The 14,756-nt window shown below is 40.4% G+C and overlaps 1 protein-coding gene across 1 annotated transcript in view; it reads right to left on the bottom strand.

Annotated features, from left to right (window-relative positions):
• Nucleotides 1–6,500: 6,500 nt before the first annotated feature.
• traip (TRAF-interacting protein) overlaps nt 6,501–14,756 on the bottom strand; it is a 32,368-nt gene continuing 24,112 nt past the window's right edge. The window contains exons 12-16 of the mRNA XM_028824903.2: nt 12,834–12,989; nt 11,163–11,208; nt 10,961–11,080; nt 9,743–9,793; nt 6,501–7,108 (exon numbers count right to left, since the gene is read on the bottom strand). Coding sequence (XP_028680736.2) covers nt 6,998–7,108; nt 9,743–9,793; nt 10,961–11,080; nt 11,163–11,208; nt 12,834–12,989 — 484 coding nt within the window. The 3' untranslated portion in view covers nt 6,501–6,997. The remainder of the gene's footprint in view (nt 7,109–9,742; nt 9,794–10,960; nt 11,081–11,162; nt 11,209–12,833; nt 12,990–14,756) is intronic.

Below are 14,756 nucleotides of genomic sequence, written 5' to 3'. Positions count from 1 at the left end.
CTCAGCACTTAACAGTATTCTGTCATCAAAGCAGACCACCAAACTCCTCACTTTAGGACTCTGTGCCATCTTAGTGGCAGAGTGGTGGCTCTGATCTGTGCCAGTATCCGGAAGGTTCTTGGTTCAAATCTCCGTAACTGCCAAAAGAGATCCTACTCAGCTGGGTCCTGCAATTGCTCCATTGGTGCTGTGCAATGGCAGACCCTGCGCTCTGACCCCAAGGGGTATGTGAAAACTAACAAATTCCTAATACAAGAAATTCTATAGGGTGATATAAAGAACAAAAAAATAAATCTTCTGCAGCTGGATTTTGGACTTTCTAACCTGCAGACCTCATCCTGTTTGGACTCCATGCTGACCCTCAGCCCATTCACTCCACAGGGTGGTGTGCTCAGCCCTCTTCTGTGCTCCGTGTTCACCTCTGACCTTGTGGCCAGGCACGGCTCCAACTCCACCATTAAATGGGCTGATGACCACCACTAATTAGGAGATGAGAAGAGGTCCACCCGCTGACTCAGTGGTGCCATGCTCTTATAAATGCTGGTAGCACTTTCTGGTACCTTACTGGGTTGTGTGGTTCCTCCTTGATCAAGCACCATTTCATCCTGGGATGAGTTGTTTGCATGTGAAGTTTGTTCTTTCTGCTTTGAAAAATTTCCCAATACCTAAAAAAACAAAAATGAACAAGCCTGAAGTCTTTAATGCATGGTGGGCTACCTACACGAACAGATTAAGAAAACTGCATGTCTCTGTACGCCAACAGTGAAGGTCCCTTTGAATCCGTGACTCTGGAGCCTGTGGTGGATCTAAAGAAATTAAAGTTCCTTCTGGAACCTTCATGTGGATGGGTCTTTTGAGAACCAGAAATGGTTACTCCATGGCCAGTGTGTCCAACTCTGGTCCTGGAGGGCCATAGTGGGCACAGATTTTCATTAATGAGGGTGGGTCTTTTGGAAGCCAAAAAAATGGGGGTCCCCTCTGGCATCACTCTAAAGAACCCCCCTGGCCCCCTTTATTTTTAAGAGTGCAGGACAACAATCTGACCCAAGAAGCTGGCCATACACTTCAGGAAGCAGATAGAAGACCACTCTGCCTTCTTCATTAGAGGGGATGCTGCTGAAAGGGTGACCACCATGGATAAACTGAAGTGGGCACAACACATTTTGGCTCTCCAGCCCCTCTAATTTCTCAAGCGTCCGAGAGCAGGTCACATCTGGTCTCCAGAACTTCTGCAGATGTACCGTGGAGTCCATTCTAATTGGCTGTATTAGATTTTAATAAATCTGCAAACCTTTCTTGTCACTTTGTCATTATGGCTTAACTGAAAGATGATTGATGGACAGAGATGGTCAAGGAATCCCCTTAAAATGAAATCTAAAACATAATAAAGTGTGCAGAAAGTGAAGGGGGGTGGCACGGTGGCGCAGTGGGTAGCGCTGCTGCCTCACAGTAAGGAGACCCGGGTTCGCTTCCCGCGTCTTCCCTGCGTGGAGTTTGCATGTTCTCCCCATGTCTGCGTGGGTTTCCTGGTGTGTGTGTGGCCTGCGGTGGGCTGGCGCCCTGCTCGGGGTTGGTTCCTGCCTTGTGCCCTGTGTTAGCTGGGATTGGCTCCAACAGAACCCAGTGACCCTGTAATAGGATTCAGTGGAATGGAAAATGGATGGAAAGTGAAGGGATCTGAAGGTGGCAAATTGGGCTTGGATTTACTCCAAACGGTGTACACATACTACTTTTCAGAGCCCACCTTATTAAAAATGTATTATTACACCTTCAGACTCATTAATCAAAATGTAAAAAAAAAAAAAAAAAATCGGCAAAATGACAGGGGCGTGAAAAATGACTTGCACTTTAAAAAAAAAAAGTTACAGTTACGGTAAAGTACTGGCAGCTGGGTTGCCAAAATTTTACTGTAATAAATAATGTGACAATATTTTTAGGTCTATAGTATAACTTCTGCGGTGGGTTGGCATCCTTCCCGGGATTGGTTCCTGCCTTGTGCCCTGTGTTGGCTGGGATTGGCTCCAGCAGAACCCCGTGACCCTGTGTTCAGATTCAGCGGGTTGGAAAATGAATGGATGGATGGACATTGAAAACAATTCAGTGTTTAAGGAAACTAGGACGCATTGTCTGGTGGGGAAGAAAAGTTTGCTTTTGTGGTGTATGGTGTCCTACAGGTGTGCCAGCTTATGGAATACAACCAACCATAAATCAGCTTCCATAACCTCAAAAAACCTTCAGCACGCAGGGAAAAATACGTCTGCCAAGTGTGTTTAAGTTTTTTTTCCCCTACTATTCAATGGCGTGCGCTTCACCAGGAACAATATGGTAAAAGGGGGCGTGTCCTTATGCAAATATTGTAACTTCGGTTTTACTGAAACAGCGCTTTACCGTTTTACATTTTACGGTTATTTACCTTCGCTATTTAACAGTTTTACACTGTAAAATTAACAGATTTTTTCAGTGTAATTGTAATGCATCAGGTAAACGGTATTTAGCATATTTTGAAGGTAGAAAAATATCGATTTTACAGAACTTGGCTGTAAAAAATAATGAAATGTATTGTTTAAGATATACAGGTAATTTTCAGTAGAACATAAGGTAACTTTCCTTTTTTTCAGAAAAGGTCTTTTACTTTCACCATTTCCAGTATTTTTACCGTTAAATTTACTGAAATTTTTTTTACAGTGTGCAAAAACCAGTGAACATACATGAGGAAGTTAAAATGACATGAAACCAATAAAAGAACCCGTACAGCAATCCACTTTATGCTATGAATAAACTAAAACATACTGACAGAGCAGCCAAGAAATCAATTAGTGGTCCCAGTACGAGGACCACCTGCTCCATAATGCAAACAGCTAAACGTGCGGCTCCATCTTCAGGCCGCAGTGGTAGTGCTGCTGCTTTGCAGTAAGGAGACTGTGGAAGATTGTGGGTTTGCTTCCCGGTTCCTCCCTGTGTGGATAGCGCTTTGAGTACTGAGAAAAGCGCTATATAAATGTAATGAATTATTATTATTATTATAATGTGCTGGGGGCAGTTGTTGTTTGACTGGACACTAGAATGGGCACCGAGGGTAAGCAACACCCCACGACCGCTGGGCAGGACTGGGGGGGGGGGGGGGTCCTAACATCTCCAAAAGAGGGCCGTCCTGAAATATCACACATTGTACAGCAGGCCCGGTTCTGCCGGTCGTGCAAAGCGTGCATACACGAAGGAGGCCGAACATGGAGGGCGGCTCAACAAAACGCAGGCTCGGCGCGGGGCTCGTCTTTTCCCGTCGACTGTCGGTAACTTGCGTCAAAGAAAAACGAGCCAATCACAACACGTGAATTGTGGCAGCTAAAGTACGCAGCACATCAATCAAAAGTTTTTGTAATGTTCAGTGTTTGTTTCTACAATCTTTGTTATTGTTGAAAGCGCAAGTTTAAACATAATTTTGGAAGTCGTTTTACCTGTAAACTGGGAGGTAAAGTATATTAAAGTATTACATATCTAGTTCATACGGTTTGGCATGAAGGGACTGTATTAATAGAAATTCACTTGTAGTATTGTTCCTGCTTGAAGATGTCGGAAAGGAAAACGAAACGTCACTCTTAAGAGCCTTAAGAATATATGTAACCCTGCCAGTCACAGACGCAACAGGCGAAAGAAATTTCTCTAAACTAAAAATAATAAATTAAGATCGTCGATGTGCCAAGAGAGATTGAGTAATTTAGGTTTAATTGCAATGGAGAAAGATTTGCCAGAAGAAATTAACTTAGATGGCCTTATTGACGAACTTGCAAGTAAGAAAACAAGGAGAGTGCAATTTTAATATTTTATTTAGTGGAATAATTATAATACTGTACATGTAATTTAATAATAAACGCTTAATTTTCAAATTGTTTTTATTATACATCCATCCATCCATTTTCCAACCCACTGAATCCGAACACAGGGTCACGGGAGCCCAGCCAACACAGGGCACAAGGCAGGAACCAATCCCGGGCAGGGTGCCAACCCACCGCAGTTTACTATACATGCATATTCATATTTTGTTTTCCAATAAATATCTTGCACAGGTGTGATGTGAAGACTTTTGCTAAATTTTGTATTTGTGAGAATATGAGGCGACGTCTTTTTCAAGAAAATTAAGTCTATAATCTATTAAGTCTAATATCTATTTCTATTATTGTAAAGCACTTTGGCCACGGCATTACTATGTTGTTTTAAACGTGCTATATGAATACATTGAGTACGAGCGGCACTCGCTTTATATTTGGAATTTTACTGATGAATTAATTAAACTTGTCGCCGATTCGATAAATGCGTAAGTCAAATTTTCTCCTACCTACGAAGAATTTTTTTTGTTTTTTTGACAATAAGGAAATTGCGAACATTTTTAATTTTACATACACTGGTTTAGAAAGCGAGTGAAGGTGAGGGGGCGGCTGAAATTAAATGGCACGATGGCGGCTTCGCCTCTAGAACCGGGCCTGTTGTATTGCTTTGTACAGTGAGTGCACTGGCAGCTCGGTGATAATGGCAGGTGGGCACTGCCTGCATCACCCTGCAGAGGGCGCTGTTGTGCACAAACTAAAGTTGTAGTAAACGTCTCAGTAATTTAAACTGTTAGACAGATAAAAGTTCTCTCTATCCATTCCTCCCTCCCTAGCGGGATATTTGGCTTTTTTATAGATGCTTTTTAAATAAACATAACTAAATCAATACAAAGAGTAATAAATATACATATATACATTATGGTCTAAATCAGGGCTCCCCAACTCCGGTCCTGGATGGCCCCAGTGGGCGCAGGTTTTCATTCTAAGCCTTTTCTTAATTAGTGACCCGTTTTTGCTGCTAATTAACTTCTTTTGAATTCATTTTATTTGATTTGCTCTTGAAGACTCAGACCCCTCAATTGTTTCTCTTTCCTTAATTAGCAGCCAAACAATAATGATACACAAAATGTGCCAAAACAGGACCAACAAACTGGTGACCATCATACATAATCTGAAAGTAAAGAAAGGTGAACGTCTCAGGAATGCTGATCTGCACTTAGAATAGAGAAAATCCACAATTCCCAAAATGTCTGCTATTACACAATGAGAGCAGCAACAAGCCATGGAATTAAAGAACGGGTTTAATGAACGACGAGACTCACCGCCTTAATAAGCAACTGGTTGGAGTTTGAGGCCCTGACTTAGTTGGTCTTCTGTTGGCCCACTCACTTCACATTTCATTTCTCCTTGGGCGCCATTTAAGGAAAGAAATGAGGAAATTGTTCAGAGGAACAATGAAGAAATTCAGGGAAACCAATCTTAAAAACCAAGTCAATTAAAATTAATTCAAAAGAAGTTAATTAGCAGCAAAAACAGGTCACTAATTAAAAAAAAAAGGGTTAGAATGAAAACCTGCAGCCACTGCGGCCCTCCAGGACCAGAGTTGGGCACCCCTGGTCTAAACCCACACCAGAATCACTTAAATGATAGAAACTCTGATTTGACAGTCAAAGTGACACATTATGCAGGTGTATTCCTGTTGGTATGAAGGAGCGCCCCCCCCCCCCCCCCATGGCATTTCTTGACACACTTCTGCTGAACAATTCACTGGCTGAAAGTCCTCAGTGCTGGTGTGTCATGGAGGATGTGTAGCATTGTTCATAACGATACTCAGTTTTGTCTTCATTCTCTCCCTCCTCTACTACTTCCAGGGGGTCCAGCTTGCCTTTTTCAGTAGTAGGTTGATTGGGTGGGCCACTCTTGAGGCGAGGTTACCAGCTCAGCACACCACACTGGCCATCACAGAGTTATAGAGGATGTGAAGGCTGTCATTATCATAGAGGAATGCTGTCACCTGAGGGAAAAAACAGCCTGCTCTGCCCTTTCTTCTGTAATTCTTCAGTGTTAAAAGACCACTCCAGCCTCTCAGTGATGTGAACCCCCAAGCACTTGTAAGAGTGGACCACCTCTACATCCACTCCTTGAATATTGACTGGGCACAGAGGCTCTTTGGCGTGACGAAAGTCAATAAGCAGTTCCTTAGTTAAATTGCAGACAATTCCTTTTGTACCAAAAGTTCCCCTCCCAAACCCCCCCCCCCCCCCCCCCGGCTCCTCTTCTCCGTCTCATCCCCCTTATCAATACACCCCAGAAGTGCAGAGCCATCTGAGAATTTCTGCCAGTGACGTGACCTGCTGTTTTATTTCTAGTGCGAGGAGTACAGAGTCACGTATTCACAGAAAAGCTCTTGGACCACCACTGGGGATGAGGCTTCCAGTAACCGAAAAACGAAAGAGAGAAAGAAAAGAAAAAAGAGAAAGAAGAAGAAACCTATAAATACATCAGGGTGAAATGATCAAGAGGGTTCAGAAATACGTTCAAAGAAAAGCCCCCACTGTAACTCAAAGACCAGATACCAGAAGGTGTGAACAAGTGAAAGCAGAAGGGAACGCAGCCCAGAATACCACAAACACAGAGAAAAGGCGGGATGATAGAGTCAGCCGTAAGAAGGACTTCTATTTTTATTCTAGAATTAGTTTTAAAAAGAAACATGTGGAATAAATTAAACACACAAACATCTACATTTGAAAACGTCAGTACTGGAGAAGTTCAGGGAATAGTGACACATCTTGAAATTATATAAATTACTGAGATCATCTACATGACTAGTCTGCATAATGACATTCATATTTACAAAAAATAAATAATAATAAAAAGGTGAAAGTGTTTAGCAGAGTGCATCTAAACATGATCTATCTAGCAAATGACTGCGGGCAGCCTACAGACATTCCAAGATTATTTTCTGTCATCTGCACATGTCCAGTAAAACCCACACCATAACAATAGCCGTCTATTAAGTCCAGGATCCTTCTCAGTATGTTCTGGAAAAACAAATGACATAATTACAGATCGCATTAGAGTTTTATATGATACTCCTCGTCCACATTGGTGATTACTCCTCCGCTGGTCTGTGTGTACGGTCCATTTCGATGTATGGGGCAGGATCCTTTAGCTCATTCCAAGAAGCTGTCCAGCTTAGGTAAATTAACTGAGAGTTTGGTAGGCCTGGTCACCTTCTTGCGCTTGGCCTTAATTGCTAGAGGACGGATTTCTGACAGAGGGGACTGAGATGAATTAAAGTTAGGGAAAAAAACAGAAAGGTTTAAGATTACAAATGCTCTACTACACACGCTGCAGAGTAAAACACCAATTCCAATATCTGAAATCAGATACTCTACATGTACAGTACTGTGCAAAAGTTTTAGGCAGGTGTGAAAAAATGCTGTAAACAAAGAATGCTTTCACAAATGGAAGTGTTAATCATTTATTTTCATCAATCAACAAAATGCAGTGAATGAACAAAAGAGAAATCTAAATCAAATCAATATTTGGTGTGACCACCCTTTGCCTTCAAAACAGTATCAATTCTTCTAGGTACACTTGCACACAGTTTTTGAAGGAACTCGGCTGGTAGGTTGTTCCAAACATCTTGGAGAACTAACCACAGATCTTCTGTGGATGTAGGCTTCCTCACATCCTTCTGTCTCTTCATGTAATCCCAGACACACTCGATGATGTTGAGATCAGGGCTCTGTGGGGGCCATACCATCATTTCCAAGACTTCTTGTTCTTCTTTATGCTGAAGATAGTTCTTAATGACTTTGGCTGTACGTTTGGGGTCGTTGTCCTGCTGAAGAATAAATTTGGAGCCAATCATACGCCTCCCTGATGGTATTGCATGATGGATAAGTATCTGCCTGTATTTCTCAGCATTGAGAACACCATTAATCCTGACCAAATCTCCAACTCCATTTGCAGAAATGCAGCCCCAAACGTTCAAGGAACCTCCAACATGCTTCACTGTTGCCTGCAGACACTCATTATTGTACCGCTCTCCAGCCCTTCGACGAACAAACTGCCTTCTGCTACAGCCAAATATTTCAAATTTTGACTCATCAGTCCAGAGCACCTGCTGCCATTTTTCTGTACCCCAGTTCCTATGTTTTCGTGCATACTTGAGTCGCTTGGCCTTGTTTCCATGTCGGAGGTATGGCTTTTTGGCTGCAACTCTTCCATGAAGACCACTTCTGGCCAGACTTCTCCGGACAGTATATGGGTGTACCTGGGTCCTACTGGTTTCTGCCAGTTCTGAGCTGATGGCACTGCTGGACATCTTCCGATTTTGAAGGGTAATAAGCTTGATGTGTCTTTCATCTGCTGCACTAAGTTTCCTTGGCCGACCACTGCATCTACGATCCTCAACGTTGCCCATTTCTTTGTGCTTCTTCAAAAAAGCTTGAACAGCACATCTTGAAACCCCAGTCTGCTTTGAAATCTTTGTCTGGGAGAGACCTTGCTGATGCAGTAGAACTTCCTTGTGTCTTGTTGCTGTGCTCAATCTTGCCATGACATGAAACTGTCTTCACAACCTCACCTTGGTAGCAGAGTTTGGCTGTTCCTCACCCAGTTTGAAGCTGTTTCTGTTTCAGTTAATGACTGTGTTTCAACCTACGTGTGACATTGATGATCATTAGCACCTGTTTGGTAGAATTGGTTGATCAGACACCTGACTAGAATCCCACAAAATCCCTGACTTTGTGCAAGTGGACCAATAAGAATGGATGCTGGTTTGAAGGCAAAAGGTAGGAACACCAAATATTGATTTGATTTAGATTTTTCTATTGTTCGCTCACTTTGCATTTTGTAAATTGATAACAATAAACAAACAATCATTTATATTTCTGAAAGCATTCTTTGTTTACAGCATTTTTTCCACACCTGCCTAAAACTTTTGCACAGTACTGTATTTCTATGTTTTTAAAAAACTTTGCCCAGAGCTCAAACCCGTACTTATATTATATATATATATATATATAAAAAAAAAAAAAAAAAAAAAAAAAAAAGACCACCACCAGATGCCCTAATGAATTAATTGAATGGTTAACTACACGTACCATGTACTCTTTGTATTATTTGGCAGATACTGCATCACATATCTATAATCTACTTCTCACAACTGAGAGGACATGGCAGAGGTTTGCTGACTGGCTGACCAAGCGTTACCTAGTGGGTGACCACCCAAATAATCACACTGCGATTCAGACCCACCACTGTAATACTCCAATCTTCACCCTGACACGTACGCCAACCCGCCGCCGCGGTGCAACGTCAGAGGCTTTGCCTCAGGTGCTGACGTCCGAAGTTCGATTCCCCCGTAAGGGGAAGCAAAGGTGCGTACACCTGATGAGCCAAAAATAAGGCCAAAACACATGTCATGTACTCTTTGTATCATTTGGCAGGTACTGTATCACACACACATTTTACATATATCATATCATGCATGTGTGCCAGAGGGTCATCTTCCAGGTTCTCTCAAAGTAAGTAGTACCACCCCAGGACAAGAGGGGGTGCTGTTCCCCTCACAACCTCAAGAAACCACCCTTTGACAGCACTGAAGCAAAGCAAGCTCTGTATGATATAAGAGGAGAATGCTCCTGAAAAGTGGGGTCTCATTTTCATGGTGACCTTCCTTCTGAGCTGAATTAAACCACAAATGCTTGTTAGATGTTCCAGACTGGACAACTATAGCCATTGAGAAGGCACACGATTTTCATTTCATTTTTGCATTTTTTTTTTGTTCCAGTTAAAATGGGTTTTGTCACCTTAAGCATTTGGCTTTATCCTGCATCTTCATTCGCCCCACTACAATACCCACACAAGTTTAAGGGTTACCACAATGTAAAACTGGATAAGGATACAGGTTGAATAAATTTTGTTCTTCCGCCAAGCCCATCAAAGCCAGTTCTCATCTGTAAGAAACAAACAAAGAAAGAAATTTAAAATAGTTGCATTTTTGTTAACACCCTCTTCAGAAATTAAATGCAAAAGTAAGACACATAAATACTGTATAAACTTTTGGAAGTTACTAACTTCAACTGAAACAGTAGGCTCTTCCTATATTTTTCATTTTACATTCACTGAATTAACCACTACGTCTGTCCTCTGTGGCACACAAATACAAACATGTTATTTACATACTGATATTTAAAATGTCAGTATGTCAAGCTTCTTTTTACAATTAATTTTTTTCCCCCCTGAATAGTAGGCGTCCACTTCTTAAAGCCAACATAACTGGCACACCGGGCCGGCACTAAATTAACATCATTCTGTCTCAAAATCTTTCAATGCCTTTCAGACAGCCTTGGCATCACAATCCCTCCTAATCCACTAACAGCTGTGTATGGTGGGCTCACAGAGGGGCTTAAAGTGGAGAAGGACAAACAAACTGTAATTGCCTTTACTTCACTATTGGCACGTAGACTTATTTTGCTCAACTGGAAGAATCCTAACTCTCCTATTCTAAGTCAGTGGGTAGCTGATGTTACTGTATATACAATTTGAAACTGGAAAAAAATCAAATTCACACTTAGAGGATCTGTGCAGAACTTTTTCAAATCCTGGCAGGATCAATAACATTTTAGAAGCAGCACTTAAATTGAGGAAGCAGATTCTCTCCCCTCTTTAATTCCATTTATCTTTATTCATTTATTAATTTATCTATTTACTTATTTTCACTAGCTTTAAGTTTCACTCTGCTGGCCTAGCTCTCTTTTTCAGGGGTGGGGGTTGATTTGTTTTGAACCTTTTTTGTTAAACTTGAGTTATTTGTATGGAATGCTATTTGATTGTAATAAAATCAATAAAATAAAATAAATAAATAAAAATAACTGGCACACCTCATTACAACTTAAAAAAATAAAAAAAACTATATACCTGTATGTTTTTAGATTCACTTGCTAAAACTAGTCATGTAAGCTCTGTCTATATTGAAAATCACCACATTTTGAATAGGATGCCATGGTAGAGTGAGAATAATTGCTGTGCTAATCAGACCTAACACAGATATCCTGTAAAATATTCACAAAAAGGCCACAACATTCAAGATCTGCACACTTGTTTACAGTAAAAATGCTTACCACGCTTGATGCATTTCTCTGTGAATTAAGCATACTCCTAAATGTTTTCTTTCTGAAGAGAAAAGAGTTACAAAGGAAAGGAGCTATGGTTGTATCTTCTACTTCTCGAGGCCATGAGCTCTTGATATGAAAAACAAGATGCAAACCTGTTAGAAAATGAATGCCTAAGATCTTTTCTAACTTTGAAAGTCCATGTTATTACCTTGTTGTCTTCCGTGGATTTTTTAAGTTGGTCAGTACCATTTGATCTGAAAGGAAAAAAAAAAAAAAGTTTGCTTTTGTTCCCCTAATACAATGCTGACATTCATCAAAAAAGGATATGACAATAACTAAAAGCATTTTACTTTATCAAATCAAATTACTATTTCATTTGATTGGAGACTAAAAGTCTCAAATGACTTATTAATGGCTGCAGATGCTGGCCACTGTTCTGTACTACCATACATCTACCATATTATATTATATATATATATATATATATATAAAACATACACACACACACACACACACAGTGGAACCTCGGGTCACGAACGTCACGGACCAAGTACAAATCGGGTTACGACCAAAAAGTTTGCTAAACTTTTGCATCTGTTCACGACCACACACTCAGATGACAAACAAGCCAGTTTCCTTTACGGTTCGTACATGCCAATGATTTCCGCACGTGTTCCGTCTCTCCCTGTGCATTGAGCGCGAGAGAGAATGCGTGCAAGCGAGAGAGAAAGAGCGCGAGCATATATATATTTACATACAGTTTGTATGGTCCGGAACGGAATTAATTGTATTTACATACAATCCTATGGGGGAAATTACTTCGGGTCACAACCAAATTGGGTTGCGACCAGAGTTTTGGAACGAATTACGGTCGTGACCCGAGGTTCCAATGTGTGTATATTTTATTATATATTTGGCAGTACAGAGCACATTATATATGTTCATAGCATTCATAGTCTGAATCTTGTATGGGTGGTTTCCTACTAGGTACCGTATGTGGTTGGTCTGCAAGTCGGCAAATGTCATGCTGTCCTTAGCTATATATAATATACACATATACACACATACACATATATACACTGTCATCCATCCATCCATCCTCTTCCGCTTATCCGAGGTCGGGTCGCGGGGGCAGCAGCTTGAACAGAGATGCCCAGACTTCCCTCTCCCCGGCCACTTCTTCTAGCTCTTCCGGGAGAATCCCAAGGCATTCTCAGGCCAGCTGGGAGACATAGAACCTCCAGCGTGTCCTGGGTCTTCCCCGGGGCCTCCTCCCGGTTGGACGTGCCCGGAACACCTCACCAGGGAAGCGTCCAGGAGGCATCCTGATCAGATACCCAAGCCACCTCATCTGCCTCCTCTCGATGCGGAGGAGCAGCGGCTCTACTCTGTGCCCCTCCCGGATGACTGAGCTTCTCACCCTATCTTTAAGGGAGAGCCCAGACACCCTGCGGAGGAAACTCATTTCAGCCGCTTGTATATATGTGCACAGCTAAGGACAGAATTAACCATACTCTCATAGTACACTGCACATTTCAATAACCAAATTGAAATTGTATTTAAATCAAGCAATATAAAAAATGAACACAATCTAAAAAAATGAAAAGCAAAATGGAAATAAATAGCTTGGATCTTGCAAGATATAAAAAATATCAAAAGTTTGTGCTTATCACTTTTATATTATTTATCATTTCTGGCTATAGCTAGTCACATACAGACTACTCATTACTTAAATATAAAGATTTAACACAAACTATTACTAGTTAGTATAAACATAAAACCACAGTTTTACCTGATTTTACTGAAGAGCTGAAAGATCTGTGTGTTTAAAAAAAGCTAAACTTTATTACAAGCAATATTAAAAAGCTTCATTACTTACTGTACTGTATCCAATTTGATCTTTTTGCTGGGTGCAGTGATACACTTGTCAGCAGACTGTGTTGGAGTGGGTAAATCATAGGTGGCATTTAAGTCAATGTCCTCATCATTCTCTGGCTGGTGTAGAAAAGGCTGCTTTAATTCTAGAGGAGCTGGGCTGCAAAAAATTAAAACAAGTGTGTGCTATAGAAAATCAGTCATTTTTCTTAACCTCCTTGGTGTTAACCCCAAGCATGACTCAGAATTCTATACAATTATAGCCAAGTTACACCTGGGGTGACGCGTAATGGTCCGCTTTATAATATTAAGCCTGAATAACTCTTGGGACAGTGTTTTCCTGCAATTTAGAAGAAGAAGAAAACATGCTGCAAAAAAAAATAAAATAATAATAATAATAATTTAATGCTTTCTACCACTTTATGGTAACTCTAATGTCATTTTCATAGGTGAGGAAGACTCTCCAACAAAAAACACAATGGCAAACAAAAAGCCGTAAAGGCAGTTTTAGAACAAACTGAAATGCCATAATTGAGCGATAGTGATGACAATGTGAATTGATCAACAGACGTTGACATTGAATATGAAACTAATGCATGATATGGGCACTGTAGGAGCGAATATGCCTGATGAATTTGGTGATGTGAAGCTTCACCGTTGTGTGACAGTTGCTGCGTGACAAAAAGGCAAAATAACTATAATCAAGTGAAAGGGCAAGAAAGATGTCAGCTCCCTAAAGCACTGTTCACAATGAGGCAACAGTCAATGCTTGTGCCAGGGGACATGTGGTAGTCACTAACCCATCTCATGTGTAATCAACCAAAAAAAAAAAAAAAAGTGCGCCCAGAAAACACACTCCTGCTGTCCTAACTGCAACATATCACATGAAGGATGTGTAGTATACCTGTATCAGTACAGCAGTGCACATTAGACGTACCTTTTCTACTCAATTTATGTTGACATTTTGGTATTTACATGTTTGTCACATATTTCTTGCATATTTCCTGGGGCAAACACAACGCCAAGGAGAAATGGGCTTTGTCAGTTTCTAGTAAATATTATAACCAGAGTAATGTAAAATCTATAATGATTCATTATCTTGTGGTTATGAGGAAACTTCATAAACAATACCTATGAATGAAATAAATACTATTTATTTTATTGTGTTTGTGCACTTAAGAGATTCTATACTTTTGAATTAGCAAGGTTGAGCATGTGGGGATGCAGGGCATATAATCTTCAAATCATACAACGTATTTTACTTTAAAAAGCATTTCCATCTAAGAAAGTTTTTTTTTCTTGTAAGAATGCTAATGTTTTATTACTGTTCAATATTTTATTTAAGGTTTGCATGTCTAGATGAAATGCAAGCATAGTATTTTTACATTTGGATTTTTTTATAATTTCACCATTATGATGCAGATGTGAAAAGCAGCTGGAGAAAGCGGATGAGAAAAAACAAACAAACAAAAAAAAATAACTGACTTGTTATGTTTAGCCTTACACAGCATTCGGGTATTACATCACATTCAACTCCCAAAATCCAATTTTGTTCTTTGCGAGTGTTTATGTCTACTTTATATGTAATGTTAAAGAAGCTCTTACCTGTTGTCCAAAAGCATCCATTAAATCAATTAATAATTGTGAAGAAATCTAACCCCTCTAAACACATGTACAGTATCACCCACATACAGTACAAATGAGATGTCTAAACACATCTAAAGTAGTGGTCATCATGCAGGGTGCGTGAGACTCGCAGTTACTAGTCAGTGTCATCTCTCTAGTAATTATCGGCTGTCTGGTTTAAAACTCTATATACTCATTATGTTGTGGTCATCGCTAGTATCACACCATCACACATCTACAAACATTTTAGTTTCAATCTAGTACCACATTATTACTTAATGGAATTTTAAATTACCCTATG

The sequence above is a fragment of the Erpetoichthys calabaricus genome, chromosome 18, assembly GCF_900747795.2.
Source record: "Erpetoichthys calabaricus chromosome 18, fErpCal1.3, whole genome shotgun sequence".
In the NCBI taxonomy this organism is placed as follows: domain Eukaryota; kingdom Metazoa; phylum Chordata; class Cladistia; order Polypteriformes; family Polypteridae; genus Erpetoichthys; species Erpetoichthys calabaricus.
Note: the sequence above shows the minus strand (reverse complement) of the source record. Positions and strands in the feature narration are given on the sequence as shown.